This window comes from Oncorhynchus keta, chromosome 12 (assembly GCF_023373465.1).
Source record: "Oncorhynchus keta strain PuntledgeMale-10-30-2019 chromosome 12, Oket_V2, whole genome shotgun sequence".
NCBI lineage: Eukaryota > Metazoa > Chordata > Actinopteri > Salmoniformes > Salmonidae > Oncorhynchus > Oncorhynchus keta.
The window spans coordinates 8,823,476-8,845,518 of NC_068432.1; the positions used below are offsets into that span (position 1 = coordinate 8,823,476).

The 22,043-nt window shown below is 41.8% G+C and overlaps 1 protein-coding gene across 5 annotated transcripts in view; it reads left to right on the forward strand.

The window, feature by feature from the left end:
• LOC118390929 (double C2-like domain-containing protein beta) overlaps positions 1–22,043 on the forward strand; it is a 320,447-nt gene that overhangs the window by 49,484 nt on the left and 248,920 nt on the right. For all 5 annotated transcript variants that reach the window (XM_035781772.2, XM_035781776.2, XM_035781773.2 and 2 more), the window contains exon 6: positions 21,741–21,912. In XM_035781772.2, coding sequence (XP_035637665.1) covers positions 21,741–21,912 — 172 coding nt within the window. The remainder of the gene's footprint in view (positions 1–21,740; positions 21,913–22,043) is intronic.

Sequence of the window (22,043 nt, forward strand, 5' to 3'; positions counted from 1 at the left end):
CTCACCTGATTTGTACCATCTGCTTCAACCTGTACAGGGAATATTCTACTTTTTTACTGAATAAAGTATTCAGCTTATATTTGGTTTTCGTCAGATTTTCCAGCGTTTTGAGCCCTGTTTCAAGTTGATACATTTTCTGTTTATACTTTCTTAAGAGTAGCTGATTGTTGTATCATTACTCTGCATATGTAAGCTTTAAAAGCTTCCCAAACATATACATCTGTTTCACACTTTCATTGTTTGTTTCAAAGAATATCGTACTGTGTTTTTAAGGAATTCACAAAACATCTTGTCCTGTAAGAGGCTGGTGTTCATTCGACAACATTTAGATTTGAATGAGCTGGTTGATGAGCTGAATCGGGTTGGTTACAACTGTGGTTGGAGCGAAAACCTGCACGAGGATAGCTCTCCTTGAATAGGGTTGGAGAGCCCTGATCTAGGCAATGCCAAAGTGTTTATCAGTGCCATCTAGCAATGTTGCTGTTACGAATTCCAAGCTGGTGACTGTTACCTGCACCTCACAACCCTGAGCTGCACACTCCACTCCCCATCCCCCACGACCAGAGCTTGAGTGTCTAGGGGGTACCATAAACCTGCCTCTCAAACTCTCCCTGACTTGTGTGATCTGATAGGTTCCTAGGGATGTTACTAGGGGGCCGGACTTCTGCCCGTCTTGTCTACACAGGTCACACAATACTTGCAGTCTCCCTCAAGCAGTGGCAGAGAGCTTAATCTCTGTCTCTGCCCATCAACAACTGGACTCATATCTCTGGACGTATGGGATGGAGTGTGCCCAAAGTAAATTTGTGTGACGTACTGTATATATTGTTCTTAATAGTTAGTTGTTGTTGCATTATGTATGCTACCTCTGTATAGCTTGTAACCTGTAAACATGTTCAAAAGCTTATTTTATTTATTTATTTTATCTGACTTTCATAACTTGAGGGAGTAGCTCTCCTGTAGGCTATCTTGTTGGAGCAAGTGACTCTTTGAATTTACAATGGCTAGCCCCAAGTTGTTTTTTTCCTTTTTGTGCTATTTGCCCCATGACTCCTGCTTGATTTGTTGACTATAAAATTGCTTGTTTCCCCCACGGTGAGACAGACTATGTTTGTTCCCACATTCGCGACTCTGACTCTATTACTGACACGGACTATTGGCCTCCCATCCTATTCTAACCACCTCTTGCCGGCTTTGTATTCATGCCACAGCAATTTCATCAGGTACAATATGATCTTGTTACCATCTGATGCACATAAAATGTCATACAAAAATCAACACGGCAGAGCTCTCCCTGTCCTCTGCCGTTCCCTGATTGTATTACATGATGATATCTGGAAATGTGCATGTACACCCTGGCCCATCTACTGTTGTTAGCCCCAATTCTGACTTGTGCTCTGATTTCTGCTTTACTGATTTCTGCCCTCTTAAAAGCCTGGGGTTTCTGCACGTTAACACTGGAAGATTATTACCTAAAATTGATAAATTGAAAGTGTGGGTTCACAGCTCCAATCCAGATGTGTTGGTCATTACTGAGATATGGTTAAGAAAGAGTGGTTGGAACACTGATGTTAACCTTTCCGGTTATCACATTTTTCAAAGGTCAGATCAGATCTTCCAAAGGTGGTGGATTGGCACTCTTTAACAAGGAACACCTTTACTTCAGTGCTCTGTTCTCTCTACCATGTCCGTCCCCAAACAATTTGATTAGCTGTTTTTAAGCATTAAGCTTTCAAATAGCTCTTGACTGTTGCTGGGTGTTATCGTCCACCTTCGGCACCGGCCTGTACCCTACCAGCCCTAAGTTCTCACCTGGTCCTTAACACCAAGTCTGAATTTGTCCTGCTAGGTGACCTAAACTGGAACATGCTTAAACCACCTGAAAAAGTCCTAAAGAAATGGGACTCCCTAAATCTTTCTCAGATTATTACCAATCCCACAAGGTATGACTCCAAACACCCAGAAAAGGCTACTCTCCTCGATGTTATCCTCACAAATAATCCATGATAGGTACCAGTCTGGTGTTTTCTGTAATGACCTTAGTGATCACTGTTTTACAGCCTGTCTTTGTAATTACTGCTCAGTGAAACGACCTGTCCTGATTTTGTCACAGACACGTGCTAAAAAACTTGAATTAGTAAGCATTCCTTCATGACCCGGCCTCTGTAAATTGGTATAGAATCAGGTTGATCCCCTCTGTTGAAGACGCTTGGTCCTTCTTTTTTGATATTTTCAGTGGTATTGTTACCAAACGTGCCCCCATAAAGGAAAAACAAGTTTAGCCCCTGGTTTGACCGTGATCTTGTAGAGTTATTTGTCCTCAAGAATTGCATTTGAAAAAAGGCTCGGCACACATATACTCAAGCTAATTTGCTCTCGTTCAAGCAAATGAGAAATAAGTCCACTCAGGCTATCCGGAAGGCTAAATTTAGTTACTTTAAGGAGCCTCTCTCTCTCTCTGTGGGTCTAACTCCAAGAAGTTCTGGAAAATGGTTAAAGACCTGGAAAATTAACCTTCCTCCTCACAGCTGCCCATGTCCCTTAAAATTGATTATGTGGTTGTTGCTAACACGGAGCGCATGGCTGAGCTCTTTAATCATCACTTCATTTTAAGTCAAGACTCCTATTTGACTCGGCCATGCTTCTGTGCCCGTCAAACATTTCCTCATTTCCCAGCTCTTCTAATGCGACTAGTCCGATGCTCCTGCCTCTTCTTCCCCTGCCCCGCTACAAAGTTTCTCTCTGCAGGTGGTCACTGAGTCTGAGATGCTAAAGGACATCCTTAAACTTGATACCAAAAAAACATCTGAGTCAGATGGTTTAGATCCTTTCTTCTAGTTGCAGCCACTATCATCGCAGAGCCTATCTCTGACCTTTTTAAACCATCTCTCCTCTCTGGGGAGGTTCCCATTGCTTGGAAGGTAGCCACGGTGTGCCCTTTATTTAAAGTGGGAGATCAAGCTGTTTTTTCCCCCAAGCCATGGACTATTTGCATTGTGTGCCCCCCCAACCCCTCTTTTACTCTGCTGCTACTTTCTATCATATTTATCATTTATCATATGCGTAGTCACTTTGACTATACATTCATGTACATACCTCAATTGGCCCGACCAACCAGTGCTCCTGCACCTTGGCTAACCGGGCTATCTGCATTGTGTCCCACCACCCGCCAACCCCTCTTTTTACGCTACTGCTACTCTCTGTTCATCATATGCATAGTCACTTTAAACATGCCTACATGTACATGCTACCTCAATACGCCTGACTAACTGGTGTCTGTATATATCCTTGATACTGTTATTTTCAAATGTCTTTTTACTGTTTTATTTCTTTACTTAACCTACACACACACACACACACACACACACACACACACACACACACACCTTTTTTTTCGCACTATTGGTTAGAGCCTGTAAGTAAGCATGTGACAAATAAACTTTGATTTAATTTATATTAGAGGTCGACCGATTAATCGGAATGGCCGATTAATTAGGGCTGATGTCACGTTTTCATAACAATCGGAAATCGGTATTTTTGGACACCGATTTTGCCAATAAAAAAATATATAATACATTTGATAAATTTTCTACACCTTTATTTAACTAGGCAAGTCAGTTAAGAACACATTCTTATTTTCAATGACGGCCTAGGAACAGTGGGTTAACTGCCTCGACAGATTTTCAGATTTTTCCACCAATACTTATTTTCCACCATAATTTGCAAATAAATTCATTAAAAATCCTACAATGTGATTTTCTGGATTTTTTTATCTCATTTTGTCTGTCATAGTTGAAGTGTACCTATGATGAAAATTACAGGCCTCATCCTTTTAAGTGGGACAACTTGCACAATTGGTGGCTGACTAAATACTTTTTTGCCCCACTGTATTTAAAGATTCACACGTGAGGTCATGTGCTAAACAGTGAGTAGTGTAGTAAAGATTAAGACTAAAAATGGTAGAAGTAGTAGCCTACAATAAGGAAAAATACCATGGAAACAAAGTGTCCAGATAAAAATATTTTATAAATATTAGATGATGCTTACCCAGACACACTTGTCTAAGTTGATGGGTCATGTGAAAGAAATGCTATAAATGGTTACTTGCATAGTAGCAATATCAGAAACGGATAAACAGAAAAATAAACTTACAAGCCTTCAACCAACAGTGCAGTTCAAGAAGAGTTAAGGAAATATTTACATTGAAACTTTAGTAAAAAATAATGAAAAGTAACACAATAACGAGGCTATATATAGGGGGTACCGGTACCGAGTCAGTGTTTTCGGGGGTACAGGTTAGAGGTCATTTGTACATGTAGGTAATGGTCAGGTGACAATACATAAATAATAAACACTGAGTAGCAGCAGTGTACAAAACAAATGAAGGAGGGGGGGGTGTCAATGTAATAGTCTGGTGGCCATTTAATTAATTGTTCAGCAGTCTTATGGCTTGGGGGTAGAAGCTGTTAAGGAGCCTTTTGGTCCTAGACTTGGCGCTCCTTTACCACTTGCCGTGCGGTGGAAGAGCAAACAGTCTATGACTGTTTGGGTGACTGGAGTGTCTGAGAATTTTATGGGCTTTCCTCCTATTATGTAGGTCACGCATTTCAGGAAGCTTGGCCCCAGTGATGTACTGGGCCTTACGCACTACTCCCTGTAGTGTCTTACGGTCAGATGCAGAGCAGTTGCCATACCAGGCGATGCAACCAGTCAGGATGCTCTCGATGTTGCAGCTAAATATCCTTTTGAGGGTCTGGGGACCCATGTCAAATCTCTTCAATCTCCTGAGGGGGAAAATGTTTTTTGTGCCCTCTTCAAGAATGTCTGTGTTTGGACCATGATAGATCGTTAGTGATGTGGACACCAAGGAACTTGAAACTCTCGACCCGCTCCACTACAGCCCCGTTGATGTAGTCCACGATCAACTCCTTTGTCTTGCTCACATTGAGTGAGAGGTTGTTGTCCTGGCACCACTCTTCCAGTTCTCTGACCTCCACCCTATAGGCTGTCTAATCGTTGTCAGTGATCAGGCCTACCACTTGTCATCAGCAAACTTAATGATGGTGTTGGAGTCGTGTTTGGCCATGCAGTCGTGGGTGAACAGGGAGTACAGGAGGGGACTGTACACGCACCCTTGAGGGGCCCCAGTGCTGAGGATCAGCGTGGCAGACGTGTTGTTGCCTAACCTTTACCACCTGGGTGACAGCCCTTCAGGAATTCCAGGATCCAGTTGCAGAGGGTGGTGTTTAGTCCCAGGGTCCTTAGCTTAGTGATGATCTTCGTGTTCACTATGATGTTGAATGCTGAACTATAGTCAATGAACAGCATGAACATGGGTGTTGCTTTTGTCCAGGTGGGAATGGGCAGTGTGGAGTACGGTTGAGATTGTGTCATTTGTGGATCTGTTGGGGCGTTATGCAAATTGGAGTGGGTCTAGGGTTTCCGGGAGGATGCTGTTGATGTGAGCCATGACCAGCCTTTTAAAGCACTTCATGGGTACCTACATGAGTGCTACGGGGCGGTAATCATTTAGGCAGGTTACCTTTGCTTCCTTGGGCAAAGGGACTATGGTGGTCTGCTTAAAACATGTAGGTAATAAAAACTCAGTCAGGGTGAGGTTGAAAATGTCAGTGAAGACATTTGCCAGTTGGTCTGCGCATGCTTTGAGTACACATCCTGGTAATCTATCTGGCCCCGCGGTTTTGTGAATGTTGACGTGTTTAACCTCTCTAGGGTACGTGGGACGGTAGCGTCCCACCTGAACAACGTCCAGTGAAATTGCAGGGCACCAAATTCAAACAAATCTCAATTAAAATTCCTCAAACACACAAGTATTATACACCATTTTAAAGATAAACTTCTTGATAATCCAACCACATTGTCCGATTTCAAAAAGGCTTTACGGCGAAAGCATACCATGCGATAATGTTAGGTCAGCGCCGAGTCACAAAAAACATGCAGCCATTTTCCAGCCAAAGAGAGGAGTCACAGAAAGCAGAAATATAGATAAAATTAATCACTAACCTTTGATCTTCATCAGATGGCACTCATAGGACTTCATGTTACACTATACATGTATGTTTTGTTTGATAAAGTTCATATTTATATCCAAAAATCTCAGTTTACATTGGCACGTTACGTTCAGTAATGTTTTGCCTCCAAAACATCCAGTGATTTTGTGGAGAGCCACATCAATTAACAGAAATACTCATGATAAACGTTGATGAAACATTCAAGTGTTATACATAGGATTTAAGAAACTTCTCCTTAATGCAACCGCTGTGTCAGATTTCAACAAAGCTTTACAGCGAAAGCACACCATGCGATAATCCGAGTACTGTGCTCAGCCACCAAAACAAGCCATACAGATACCAGCCATGTTATGGAGTCAACAAAAGTCAGAAATAGTGTTATAAATATTCACTTGCCTTTGATGATCTTCATCGGAATGCACTCCCAGGAATTCCAGTTCCACAATAAATGTTTGTTTTGTTCGATAAAGTCCATATTTATTTCCAAATACCTCCTTTTTGTTTGTGCGTTTAGTTCACAAATCCAAATGCACAAAGCACAGGCACTAAATTAAGATGAAAAGTAAAAAAAGTGCCATTAAAGTTCGTAGAAACATGTCAAACGATGTTTATAATCAATCTTTAGGATGTTTTTATCATAAATCTTCAGTAATATCCAAACCGGACAATTCCGTTTTCATCAGAAAGGAAAGGGAACAGAGCTCTCGCGCGATAAACAACTCATGGCTTTCAGCTGAGCCACTTACTGTGAGTGTTCTTATTCTCTCCCCTTTCACAATAGAAGCCTGAAACAACTTTCTAAAGACTGTTGACATCTAGTGGAAGCATTAGGAAGTGCAATCTGATCCCATTTACACTGAATATTGGATAGGCATTCACTTGAAAAACTACAAACCTCAGATTTCCCACTTCTAGGTTGGATTTTTCTCAGAATTTCGCCTGCCATATGAGTTCTGTTACACTCGCAGACATATTTTTAACAGTTTTAGAAACTTTAGTGTCTTTGGAGTGTCTTCTATCCAAATATACCAATTATATGCATTTTGGGCATGCTTTTCATCCGGACGTCAAAATACTGCCCCCTACCCAAGAGAGGTTTAAAAGGTCTTGCTCACATCTGCTACTGAGAGCATTATCACACTGTAATCCAAAACAGCTGGTGCTCTTGTGCATGCTTCAGTTTTGCTTTCCTCAAAGCAAGCATAAAAGGCATTTAGCTCGTCTGGTAGGCTTGCGTCACTGGGCAGCGTGTGTATAGGTTTCCCTTTGTTGTCCGTAATAGTTTTTGAGCCCTGTCACAATCCGACGAGTGTCAGAGCCGGTCTAGTAGGATTCAATCTCAATCCTGTATTGACACTTTTCTTGTTTGATGGTTCGTCTGAGGGCATAGCAGGATTTCATATAGGCGTCCGGATTAGTTTCCCACTAGTTGAAAGTGGAAGCTCCACCTGGACTGGACAAACCTATCTTTTTGAAAAGACCAGGTAGTTTTCCTACGAAGAGGCTATGGACATCACATGCCCTGCACTAAAGGTTATGCATGCAATCAGGGATGAAGTGGCTGAGCAGCAGGAAGACATTTTTTTTGTAGCAGCAACGTATGGCGTGTGTGTTAGGAGAGAGTAATTTGAAAAGAGGCACTGCAGATAGTGCGGATGACTGGGAACTTGCCCCCAGTGATGAACTGGTCCATCTGAACCACACATGAACAAGAGATTCTATATTTGGAGAGCATGTTTCTGTCCTACTCTTGACTTTGGTGCAGGGCATGTGATATCCATAGCCTCTTCGTCGCAAAACTGCCTGATCTTTTCAAAAATATCCATTAGTCTAGCTGTGTCCAGGTGATGCTTGTACAGGCAGACCATCTACGGGAGGAAATATGTCAGCATTGCGCAGCATCTGAAACCTGGTCCTGACTGAGTCCGAACTCTCCTTGGCGACAGCAACACCAGGCTCCAGAGGATTAAAACAGGAAATAACAAAAGAATGTGAGATCAATCAAACCTGTGCTTATCATGTTTGAGGTAAATTAAATAATCAAAACGTGTTGTTTATACTTTACATACCAAGTGTTGTCATCGATTCCTTGTAGAGACGCTACACCGCTGCTTTTGTGACATGGGATGGCAGCAGCTTTTCACCAAATGTTTGTGTCCTGGGTGAAGTCCTGGTAATACTATTGCATTATCCTCGGCATAGTTGGTAATGACGTTCACAACTCGCTGAAAGTCATCATACTTCAGGTGTAACCTGTGCTTGCTTGGGCCAGCTCACTTTTTAATGGGAAGCATTAGACCATTCTCCTTGTATGACTGGTGGAGGAGAGTCAGGCATGTTCTACCGATGCTGAAAGACAAATTCCAGATACAAATATTTTGACCTCTACAAGTCTGGTTCATCCTGGCTACGGTGTATGTAAACTTCTGACTGTATTTGAGACTGTGTTTAATTGAAGTTGTACAGTAGTTAAGAATTTGGGGATAAATTATAATGTTGATACATCACTACAAGCAGCAAAATGTAACGCACAGAGTGCATAACAATACCCCTTAGACGTGTGAGTGGCAGGGTAAGCAGTGTTACCTGGTTACCTAGCATAATACCAACATTACCACTATCTGAGAATGACATTGAGATGTGCAGCTGGACAGCATCTCATTGCTAGCATCTGATGCTATCTGTTGTTAGCACACCTGTATAATGACAACTGTGACACCGCCCGGAGGCTTTTACCATCTCTGCGCCTCATTCTCTCTGTCTGCTTCTCCAATGTGATGTTTTTATTAAAGGAGAAGAATGGAGACAACGCCAACACTGGCCAGATATGACTAAATATGTGCTAGCATGGCCAGAGGCTAGCAAGCAGTGGTATCTGGTCTTACTCTGAGGGTCAGTTCTCATTCACTCCAAGCACATTCATGAACATGATTTCAAAAATTCTAATACAAGATGATGGTGTTTTTGTAGTGGGAGGTTTGTTTTAGTCTAAATTCAAGGACTTACAGAGCATTCATGGCTTGATTATTGGAGAAGTAGGCCTAATGGGTTGTCAAAGATTAGCTAATTAATAAAGAAATGACACAGTATTTCACATATCTCATGTTATTTTTTTTTTTATATGTGGACGATGAAAGGATTTTTCCCGCTCTAATGTAAATGCTTTTTAGTTGCCTCATATGATTAATATGGTTTTGAAATTCTGGGCAGATACGATGACTGAAGCTTTCTGAAAAGAGTGCCTTTAGGACAGTCTGTGAAGCTGACAGGCTTCTGTCTGAGCTCATCTTATCTCAGGCCTGTGAAGTCTCCAGATACATCTCGGGATCTCTGCTTATATGTGTATCATTTGGACATGTGAACCCACAAGCCGAGCTGGGCTAACAAAGTACCTCCTATCTGATCAACCTATGCCCTCTCTCCCAGGACATCCTGGTTTTTATCGGCACTGATCCAATCGCCACGTATTAATCTCCCCTTCCAGGGCCACCCTACTCACCCGCCTGCCTCCATCCTCACATTTGATCACCTCGCCTCCAAAGACAGCAGACTTACACCTGGCGATGGAAGAAGTCCAAGCACACTGGGATTTTGTGACGTCATGCAAAGTAACTTTTTGGGGAGCTTAAGATTGTGTAAAGAATTCACTCAATTTAAAAATATATATATTTTATGGTCTTTGGCTTGTTGTACTCCTCTTGATGAAGTTTAAAAATGTAACTTAAGTTGAAGAGTAAAATGTGTTTTTTATGGAATTAGATTATGAAATTCGCATCTACATCTACCCACAGTAAACAATACATTCAGAAAGTACTCATTCACTTTTTCCACATTTTGTTACATTACAGCCTTATTCTAAAATGGATTACTTAAAAAAAAAGCTCATCAATCTACTCACAATACCCTATAATGCAAAAAACAAGTTTTTACATTTTTTTTGTGCTAATTTATATATATATATATATTTTTTACAGAAATCCCTTATTTACATAAGTATTCAGACCCTTTGCTATGAGACTCGAAATTGAGCTCTGGTGCATCCTGTTTCCATTGATCATCCTTGATGTTTCTACAACTTGTTTGGAGTCTACCTGTGGTTAATTCAATTGATTGGACATGATTTGGAAAGGCAAACACCTGTCCTATAAGGTCCCACAGCTGACAGTGCATGTTAGAGCAAAATCCAAGCCATGAGGTTGAAGGAATTCTCCCTTGAGCTCCGAGACAGGATTCTGTCGAGGCACATATCTGGGGAAGGGTACCTTTCTGCAGCATTGAAGGTCCCCAAGAACACAGTGGCCATCATCATTCGTAAATGGATGAAGCTTGGAACCAGCCAGCCTAGAGCTGGCCGCCTGGCAAAACTGAGCAAAAAGGGGGAGAAGGGCCTTGGTTAGGGAGGTTACCAAGAACATGATGGTCACTCTAACAGAGCTCTAGAGTTCCTCTGTGGAGATGGAAGAACCTTCAAGAAGGACAACCATCTCTGCAGCACTCCACCAATCAGGCCTGTATGGTAGACTGGCCAGATGGAAGCCACTACTCAGTAAAAGGCACATGACAGTCCACTTGGAGTTTTCCAAGAGGCACCTAAAGGACTTTGACCATGAGAAACAATATTCTCTGGTTTGATGAAACCAAGATTGAACTCGTTGGCCTGATTGCCAAGCATCATGTCTGGAGGAAACCTGGCACCATCCCTACGGTGAAGCATGGTGGTGGAAGCATCATGCTGTGTGGATGGTTTTCTGAGGCAGTGACTGGGAGACTAGTCAGGATCCAGGGAAAGATAAACGGAGCAAATTACAGAGATCCTTGATGAAACCTGCTCCAGAGCACTCAGAACCTCAGACTGAGGTGAAGGTTCACCTTCCAATAGGACAACAACTCTAAGCACACAGCCAAGACACAGCCAAGACAATGTAAGATTGGCTTCGGGACAAGTCTCTGAATGTCCTTGAGTGGCCCAGCCAGAGTCCGGACAGCAACGCTTCTCATCCAACCTGACAGAGCTTGAGAGGATCTGCAGAGAAGAATGGGAGAAACTACCAAAATACAGGTATGCCAAGCTTGTAGAGTCATACCCAAGAACACTCAGTGCTTTAATTGCTGCCTAAGCTGTTCAATTAAGTGCTGAGAAAAGGGTTTGAATACTTATGTAATTGTGATATTACAGTTTTATTTTTTTTATAAATTAGCAAACATTCCTGTTTTTGCTTCCTCATTATGGGGTATTGTGTGAAGATTGATGAGGGGGGAAAAATCAATTTTTAAATATATCTGTAAGGTAACAAAATGTGAAAAAAGCCAAGGGGTCTGAATACTTTCCAAAGGCACTGTATACTCTTCATTATCTGTTCAATGTTTAATCTTGCTGTGCCTTGTCTCAAAACATAAAATCAAAGTTGCCCTGGGGGTTGAATAGACTATGCATTTGAACCATCTTTAGTGCCTGAAAGCACCAATGACTGATTCTACAGCTTAGGGGCCCAGATATCAATCACTAAGAAGGCCCCATTACAATAGAAGTTATCATCAGAATAGTGCTCTTAACATTGGTCGTAAATCACTTTCTTGTTTTTTATTTATCAGCTAGAATTAGACATTCAGAATTTCACTTCCTGTTTGGAAGATTGCTTGCCCTATGAGTTCTGATATACTCACAGACATCATTCAAACAGTTTTAGAAACTTCAAAGTGTTTTCTATCCAATAGTAATAATAATATGCATATATTAGCAATCTAGTACAGAGTAGGATGCAGTTCACTATGGGCACGCAATTCATCCAAAGTGAAAATACTGCCCCCTATCCCCAACAAGCTAGAGCTTCTCCTGTGAATGTATAAGTGCTTTTATTAAACTGGAGTAAATCTGAATAAATGTAGACTAATGTAAATGATTCACTCTAGCATGTGTGACACCTGTTACCAACAATAAGTATGGTTTGCTCCTGAGGTCAATGCACCCAACTAGGGGAATGACTTAAACGTGTATTTAGGGAATTGGAGTGGATAGGATTGTGATGTCAACTCTCTACATGGCGAGATTCTGAGAGTTCCTCCTTAGCCACTGGGCCGGGGCCCAGGCTATGTTCCCTGTTCCGGCCCTTCACTTTCCCCCCATTAGCGCCGAAGGATTAGCAGTTAACGGTGAGCACCCCTCGTAGCCGCTCAATCTGTCCCGGGGCTGACCCTTTTTCTCTGTGACACAGTGGATCCTGGTGGCTTTAATAGAGTTCTGGCTCACTGCTCCTCCCAAAGAATAGAGACTTTAACTCCCGATTCAGTCACCGGTCTGACTGGCCACACGCCGCACCCACAGAATTAATTTTGCGAAACATTGCCTCTCACCATGCAAATTAGCGATGTTATGATAGCCACTAATTAAATCGCCCAAAAGGAAATTGTTCACTGCGATTTCCATTTTATTTGGCATGTCTCGAAACGGTTGGATAGTGAAAGGGAAATTAATGTTTGGCTTGGCGTGTCACCATTGAAGAACAATTGGTTATTGGCTGCAGAAGTGCATTTTATTGGTAATTGTTTGTTTACCTGATAATTTTACTTAAGCTTATCTCAATTTTTTGTTCATTGGTGCTCACTGGCAAATGTTGTAGTCTGAAGGGTTTAATGAAAGTGCTGGTACTTATTTTAGAACAGGTGGGTGCTTTTTTGAAAGGGTAAAATAAGTTCATGTGCCACTTATGTATGGATAATTTTTCTTTTTTTGGCAGACCTGCCTGCAATTAGTTGTATTGTAACACGTAGAGGTGGCCATTCCGTAAGCATACACTTTTTTTCATGCTTGGTGAAAGACAACAATTCTTCAAACTTCAAGAACAAGTCATCAGTGTAGTTAATTGACATAGTGTCTTTGCTCGTGTTACATCAAATCAAATCACATTTTATTTGTCACATACACATGGTTAGCAGATGTTAATGCGAGTGTAGCGAAATGGTTGTGCTTCTAGTTCCGACAATGCAGTAATAACCAACAAGTAATCTAGCTAACAATTCCAAAACTACTACCTTATATAGACACAAGTGTAAGGGGATAAAGAATATGTACATAAAGATATATGAATGAGTGATGCTACAGAGCAGCATAGGCAAGATACAGTAGATGGTATTGAGTGCAGTATATACATATGAGATGAGTATGTAAACAAAGTGGCATAGTTAAAGTGGCTAGTGATACATGTATTACATAAAGATGCAGTAAATGATAGAGTACAGTATATACATATACATATGAGATGAATAATGTAGGGTATGTAAACATTATATTAGGTAGCATTGTTTAAAGTGGCTAGTGATTATATTTTACATTTCCCATCAATTCCCATTATTAAAGTGGCTGGAGTTGGGTCAGTGTCAATGACAGTGTGTTGGCAGCAGCCACTCAATGTTAGTGGTGGCTGTTTAACAGACTGATGTCCTTGAGATAGAAGCTGTTTTTCAGTCTCTCGGTCCCAGCTTTGATGCACCTGTACTGACCTCGCCTTCTGGATGATAGCGGGGTGAACAGGCAGTGGCTCAGGTGGTTGTTGTCCTTGATGATCTTTATGGCCTTCCTGTGACATCGGGTGGTGTAGGTGTCCTGGATGGCAGGTAGTTTGCCCCCGGTGATGCGTTGTGCAGACCTCACTACCCTCTGGAGAGCCTTACGGTTGTGGGCGGAGCAGTTGCCGTACCAGGCGGTGATACAGGATGCTCTCGATTGTGCATCTGTAGACGTTTGTGAGTGCTTTTGGTGACAAGCCGAATTTCTTCATTCTCCTGAGGTTGAAGAGGCGCTGCTGCGCCTTCTTCACGATGCTGTCTGTGTGGGTGGACCAATTCAGGTTGTCTGTGATGTGTATGCCGAGGAACTTAAAACTTACTACCCTCTCCACTACTGTCCCATCAATGTGGATAGGGGGGTGTTCCCTCTGCCGTTTCCTGAAGTCCACAATCATTGTTAGTGGAATTCTAAATTCCACTAAATTATTTCCCAATCAGAATTATTACTCTGTCAATGCATTCTAAAGGGATTGAAAGACCCAATATTTTTATAAGAAATGGACAGAGTCCCGGTCTTAAAAGTCAGGTAACAGCGTTTAATTCAAGAGAGTACTGACCAAAAATACATAGAACCTTACATTTTAGGGAGAGAACATAAAATGACATCATCAGTTTCCAACACTCTCTCCGATCCACACAATAGCGCGGTGTCTTCAGTTCTGGAGATCTTCTTCTACTCCCCTCATAAAACAAACATTCCAATCTGTCTAAAAGACATCTTCTCCTCCACTAATGGAACATCAAAGACCATTCTTATCTGTCAGAAAATATATATCATCCCTCTCCCTTAAACTTCCCGCAAGGTACAGACAATTAGTTTGTTTTACTTACATTTTCAGTAACAGCTTAACCAAGAACCCATACATTTCATACCATAACATAATAGTATTATAATAACTGGTTCTAATCTAATGCATGCATAATTAATCATTTCAACTATAATTTCCTCCAACAATCATCTCCTTAGTTTTGTTGACGTTGAGTGTGAGGTTATTTTCCTGACACCACACTCCGAGGGCCCTCACCTCCCTGTAGGCCGTCTCGTCGTTGTTGGTAATCAAGCCTACCACTGTTGTGTCGTCCGCAAACTTGATGATTGAGTTGGAGGCGTGCGTGGCCACGCAGTCGTGGGTGAACAGGGAGTACAGGAGAGGGCTCAGAACGCACCTTTGTGGGACCCCAGTGTTGAGGATCAGCGGGGTGGAGATGTTGTTGCCTACCCTCACCACCTGGGGGCGGCCCGTCAAGAAGTCCAGTACCCAGTTGCACAGGGCGGGGTCGATACCCAGGGTCTCGAGCTTGATGACGAGCTTGGAGGGCACTATGGTGTTAAATGCCGAGCTGTAGTCTATTAACAGCATTCTCACATAGGTATTCCTCTTGTCCAGATGGGTTAGGGCAGTGTGCAGTGTGGTTGAGATTGCATCGTCTGTGGACCTATTTGGGCGGTAAGCAAATTGGAGTGGGTCTAGGGTGTCAGGTAGGGTGGAGGTGATAAGGTCCTTGACTAGTCTCTGAAAGCACTTCATGATGACGGAAGTGAGTGCTACGGGGCGGTAGTCGTTAAGCTCAGTTACCTTAGCTTTCTTGGGAACAGGAACAATGGTGGCCCTCTTGAAGCATGTGGGAACAACAGACTGGGATAGAGATTGATTGAATATGTCCGTAAACACACCAGCCAGCTGGTCTGCGCGTGCTCTGAGGGCGCGGCTGGGGATGCCATCTGGGCCTGCAGCCTTGCGAGGGTTGACACGTTTAAATGTTTTCCTATATATATATATATATATATGCCATTTAGCTGTTTTATCGGCTGCAGTGAAGGAGAGTCTGCATGTTTTAGTGAAGGAGAGTCCGCATGTTTTAGGGCCGTGTCAGTGGCACTGTATTGTCCTCAAAGCGGGCAAAAAGTTATTTAGTTTGCCTGGGAGCAAGACATCCTGGTCCGTGACTGGGCTGGTTTTCTTTTTGTAATCCGTGATTGACTGTAGAACCTGCCACATACCTCTTGTATCTGAGCCGTTGAATTGAGATTCTACTTTGTCTCTATACTGACGCTTAGCTTGTTTGATTGCCTTGCGGAGGGAATAGTTACACTGTTTGTATTCGGTCATGTTTCCGGTCACCTTGCCCTGATTAAAAGCAGTGGTTCGGGCTTTCAGTTTCATGCGAATGCTGCCAACAAGCCACGGTTTCTGGTTTGGGAATGTTTTAATCGTTGCTATGGGAATGACATCTTCAACGCACGTTCTAATGAACTCGCTCACCGAATCAGCGTATTCGTCAATGTTGTTGTCTGACGCAATACGAAACATATCCCAGTCCACGTGATGGAAGCAGTCTTGGAGTGTGGAATCAGATTGGTCGGACCAGCGTTGAACAGACCTCAGCGCGGGAGCTTCTTGTTTTAGTTTCGGTCTGTAGGTAGGGATCAACAAAATGGAGTCGTGGTCAGCTTTTCCGAAAGGAGGGCAGGGCAGGGCCTTATATGCGTCGCGGAAGTTGGAATAGAAATGATCCAAGGTTTTTCCTGCCCTGGTTGCGCAATCGATATGCTGATAAAATTTAGGGAGTCTTGTTTTCAGATTAGCCTTGTTAAAATCCCCAGCTACAATGAATGCAGCCTCCGGATAAATGGATTCCAGTTTGCAAAGAGTCAAATAAACTTCGTTCAGAGCTATCGATGTGTCTGCTTGGGGGGGAATATATATACTAGTCTAAATAAGGCCAGTTTTATTCCTTCTGTAATCAGGACAGCAGTTTTCAGCTGTGCTAACATAATTGCAAAAGGGTTTTCTAATGATCAATTAGCCTTTTAAAATGATAAACTTGGATTAGCTAACACAACGTGCCATTGGAACACACAGGAGTGTTGCTGATAATGGGCCTCTGTACACCTATGTAGATATTCCATAAAAAATGTGCAGTTTCCAGCTACAAAGGTCATTTACAACATTCTCAATGTCTGCACTGTATTTCTGATCAATTTGATGTTATTTTAATGGACAAAAAAAATCCTCTACTTTCAAAAAAGCCAGGACATTGTCGTATCTTTGCCATCATTAAATTGAAGACTTCGTTTTTAAACAAATATTCCTGTAATTAGTATTACGCAATTAAACTGAATAATCATGTTACTGTAATTAACTAGGAAGTCGAGGCCCCAAGGCAAGTATTCAGATTACAAAGTTATAATTTCCCAATATAACCTTTCAGATATTTTCATATCTGATCAATAGTCGTCTGATGAATGATTTATTTATTTAACCTCATGTTAGTCTCGTTCCAAACGTCGTAAATTGTTGCACGAACCCAGTCTTCACTGGTCATCCATACATCAATTGTCTTAAATCATTTATTTATTAATAATTAATTCACAGAAATGCATAAACAACAAACATGGCAAATGTGGTTACATGAAATGATAGGAGAATATGCCGTAGTGGGCTGAACCGGCATGGCGGCTTGTTATACAAAGGAGAAGTGGGGGTCGACTAAAGTCACTACAGAGTTAATTATAACAATTAAAATGTTAATTCTTTACACGAACGTTCACTCATTCAGGAACAATTGCAATCAATATATATATATTTACGCTCAGTGTGTCGTCTTGATCGCTGGTGAAAAGTTTGTCTTTCGTAGAATTGTCTGTCTCCCTCTCTCTCCCTGTCTTGGTTAGAGGGGATAGTTCAAAGTGACATTCGTTATAGAATGGATGTTTCGACGGTTGTCTTTCTTCGCGTTCAATGATACCGAATTCCTAGCTGCAGACTAGTAATTAATATCAAAGACTTGTTCTCATTCTGTCGGTATCGATAGTCTAAGAGTTTAACCACATGGCATGGTTAAAAGATTCTACAACCTTGGTCCCCCTCCCAATGGAGAAAAACATGGTCTGCTGATAATTTCTCAAAGTTGGGTTTTATTCAGAATGGCAGAAAAGGGCTGTCCCAGGATGTCTGACCCTAACTGGGCTCAGGGGCGGTCCTCTGATTTAGTTAAAATCCAATTCCCTTTTTGAGTTTTCCTTCATTAAACAGTTCAAAATCACATTGTAAAATTGTGTAAACAGTATCATATTCACTCATTCATCTTATACAACAATTAGCTGTAAACCTTATATCTGGAGCTATTATATAAACAGCGTTATGGTAATGTGGCCACACCGTCTCCCATGAGCTTCCCCAAGTTGTGACAAACGGAAAAAAGTTCGTAGCTGTATTCTTCACCGATCTTTTACACTTTCTCCGGAACATGAAATTTGTTCGTACCTCAAGTTATGTAAGGTGGAAGGATTTCCTTTGTCTCCATGAAAAACTACTCTCTATAACTGTGTGTCCATGAGGTCTTCTCAGGAATTTACGACCTCTGACCACAGCAGCCTAGTTGATGGAGGCAAGGGGGAAGCAGGGATAGGGGTTGGGGTTGCTATACTCAGAGGCCAACAGCATGTCAACATTTCTAAGCGACCCCAAACTTTTGAACGGTAGTATGTGTGTATATATATATATTATTTCTATGGCACATGAGACCTGTCTGATTCACACCTCAGTGAGCTAGTCCATTGCAGAGGCCGTGGGGGTGGCACACCAGTATCACTAGTAGTACATTTACCGTTAATTCCCTTCATTTCTCATCTTCAACTTTTGTTTGGTTATGCTCATTTCTGTTAATGCATTCAATGTTATTATTACAGTATTTTACCATTCTCATTGTGGACACGTTATTTGCGGACCGCACATCCTAGGCTACACTTGTGTGGAACAAGTTTTGTTTTTTAAAATTGGATTTAGGAGCTGTCAATTTATTCATTGTCGTTTGTTTGTAGCGCTCCCGTCAATGTTGCACCAGCTTATAGATAAAAGTATGCCTAGGCTACTTGGCCTGTGCGCAAATGTAGGCCTTTAAATATTTCCATTTGGGGATCTGATAGTATTTCTGATTGTTTTAAATCACCAATATTGTGGAACTTCTCAAAGAAATGTTTTCTTCACCTCAAACAGCAAGGAAACAAAGTGTTTCTAGATCCATTGAGAAGGACAATAGTTCCTCAATGTAGCCTATTTTGTTAAAGGGGGGAAAGAATGTCATGCTCTGTTCTGGTGGAAACATCATAAAATAGGCCTATTTAACATGGTTAGCAATAGAAGTTACTTTTAAAAAATTTTATTAACCACATGATAATGATTTTGAGATATGTAAATATTATTATAAATTAAATGAAACTTTTCCACTATGTGCATATAAAAATCATAACTGGTACGGTATAAATAGTAAGATAAACTGGTACTCCAAATGAACAAGGTTGCCGACCTCTGTTGTAGCTTATTAGGAGCGTAACAGCAGAATCTGCAAAGGCCAGCAGCAGCGGGAGGAAGAAGGTTGGGAACAGGTTATTTTTCTTCTGGTTAGGCGATCTTGATCTCTGGCTCCCTCAAGTCATTTGTGTGTAATTATTTAATCACAGTGTGCTTAAAGCATCAGTCAAGCTCAGTTGCCTACATATAGTTGATTTTATTAAAACACATAGGGTGTGTCTATATGGAAAAATATGTTTAATTTTGACCAACAGTCTACCATTATTTTGTTTAGTCTGGGACAGCCCTATTAGCCAGCCATGCAGGGTGGACATATCCTGTGCTTGTTAAACTAGATTAAAGCCCCATTAACATGGCAGCAGAGATAATGAAGGCCCATGTTATCGGACTTGATGTGAAGAATGTTGCCGCACCACCTTTTGCCCTTTCATGTTGTTCTTGAAGTGACAGTTGTGATTCCCTAGTAGACAGACCACTGTGTTCGGCCCTACCTCTGAAAGCATCTTGTACCTCCTTAGGCATATCAATAACAGCATTGACATGCTCTTCCTTTACCGTAATGACTACTAAAATGCCTGTATGTACTTGTATTCTCATGTTTCTTTAATTCACATCACAGTTCTTGGTTTTTAAATTAGATTTTCGATTATTAACTAAATGATTATTATCACTGCATTGTTGGGAAAGAGCGCATAAAGTATGAATTTCACTGCACTGTTTTACATCTGTTGTGCCCTGTGCAAGGGGTGAATGACAGTTTAAACTTTGAAATTACTACTGTGATTAAATAATGAGGAAAATGGCACCTGGCAGCTTTTACATTTGGGCCATGCTTCCTCCCCTGGCCATGACAAATAATTAAAGAGGTAAATAAGTAAAGAGGTCAATGCAATGAATCTCTGTCTTATCTGTCATAAAGACAGGAAAATAATGCACCTGTGGGATTTTTGCATTTAAATGTGACATGTTTTGTTTTCTGGCATGTTCATAGGACCGCTTTTGTGTATATACATTAGCTTTCATACAGTGACTTTCTATTGGCCCAAGACACCCCTGCTACTTTTCATGTAACCTATGCGTCAGTCCATTGTGTATGGTTCAGTCTATTTGTTTTTCTCATTTAATTTCACCTGTCAGAAAATGTTACAGAGAGACAATTGACATTTTCTCAGCTTTGTCACTCTGATGTCAGAGTTCCTGTGATCTACAGTGAAAATGGTGTGTCAGCGGAGCTGGTTGCTTTCCAACTGGCAGAAGTCAATATTTCCGATTACATATATGCCCATAGGCCTTAAAGTGGTTATTTACCGCATTAGAACACGGAGGTATGGATTTTTATAAATTACTATAGGTTATAAGAAAAGAAGCCATTTTGTTTTTCAATGCTGTACTGTTTAATTGAGTTGTACATTTGAGCTATTCAGAACAGTGCACCCTCATTCGTTCAAGAGTGTTCCTGCTGGGCCCCTGTAACCCTGCTCATGGGCAGTAATTCCATAGATATAGGCTGAAACCAGGCATTATACTATCATTACTACCCTGTGAAAATGCCAGCGAGTCAATCCTACTTGTCATTCTCTTGCACTTTCCTGGCTCACTAAATGACTGCAAAGTGGATTCCTCAAATTTAATGGTGAGAAATACATTCAGTATACCAAACATTAGGAACACCTTCCTAATATGGAGTTGAACCCACTTTTTGCCCTCAGAACAGCATCAATTCGTTGGGGCGTGGACTCATTGGGGCGTGCTTCCCAAAGTTCTGTCAAATTGGCTAGATGTCCTTTCGGTGGTGGACCATTCTCGATACACTCGGGAGTCTGTGAGTTTGAAAAACCCAGCAGCGTTCTTGGCACAAACCGGTGCACCTGACACCTACTACCATTCCCCATTCAAAGGCACTTAAAGCTGTTGTCTTGCCAATTGACCCTCTGAATGGCATACATACACAATCCATGTCTCAATTGTCTTAAGGCTTAAAAATACTTCTTTAACCTGTCTACTCCCCTTCATCTACACTGATTTTGAAGTGGATTTAACAAGTGACATCAATAAGAGATCATAGCTTTCACCTGGATTCACCTGGTCAGTCGAAGTCATGTTTTGTATACTCAGTGTATGTGATAGACTCACACGAAAAACTGTGGGAGCCAGAGGAGGAACATTTTTGGAATGCCAAACTCCTTTTGCTGATGTTCAGGGGTTTCGGGGAGCTTGCTGACACAAAAATGTGATAATGCAGTTGGCCGGCAGAGATAAGGAAAATGGCTGCGGCCATTTGAAAGAAAGGGCTGGTTCTGTGGTTGTTGCCGGCTACGAGTGCGGCCAAGGTATGGCTGGGAGGTGGCATTTGCAAACTCTGGAGCAGCTGCTATCAGCCCTGACATTTTAGTGCCTGCTGTCCATTAGTGGCACGGTGGCGGTGCCCACAGCACTGAAAGGTGGTGAGCACAGTGCCCACCACCAGTCTGTTAGCATGTTAATGTCAGGACCCACTGGGCAGTTTAGACATTGCTATTAGACCAATCTGAGTCTTTGAAATTATAGTTATTTTCCTCTTGGGTATTCGTGGAAAAGCAAGAGCTGCTCGCTCCTAAAATTCTTGACTTCTGTGCCGCTGTCATTTTTTATGTCTAATATATGCAAATTGCACATTTTCAATATTTGTCTGATGTGACGTTGAGCCTCGCTCTTTGTAAACTTGGGCCATGTTCAGTATCCAGGAAACTGGAGAAAATGTATTAAAACGGAGGAAGTACTACTTGACCTTTTATGAACACACATATTTGTCCTCAAAACTGATGACAGCCCTTCTGTATGTGTTTTCCAGGTGTGGAAGCGCTCTGGAGCCTGGTTCTACAAGGCCCTGCCCAATTACGTGCGCCCAGGGAAGGAGGGGCAGAGTGGTGCATTTCTCGGACTGCAAGGGGCCCAGAGAGGAGGACAGAAGATGGCCAAGAGTTCCACAGTCAGTCAGACCTACACATGGGCATACAGCAAAGGTCAGTCATTCACTTAAAATCTATGGGTGAATTTGGTGTCATTGTGGCTTCTGAGACATGCACAGAACTGAATATAACCATCAGTTCTTTATATACAGTACCAGTCAAAAGTTTGCTCATTCAAGGGTTTT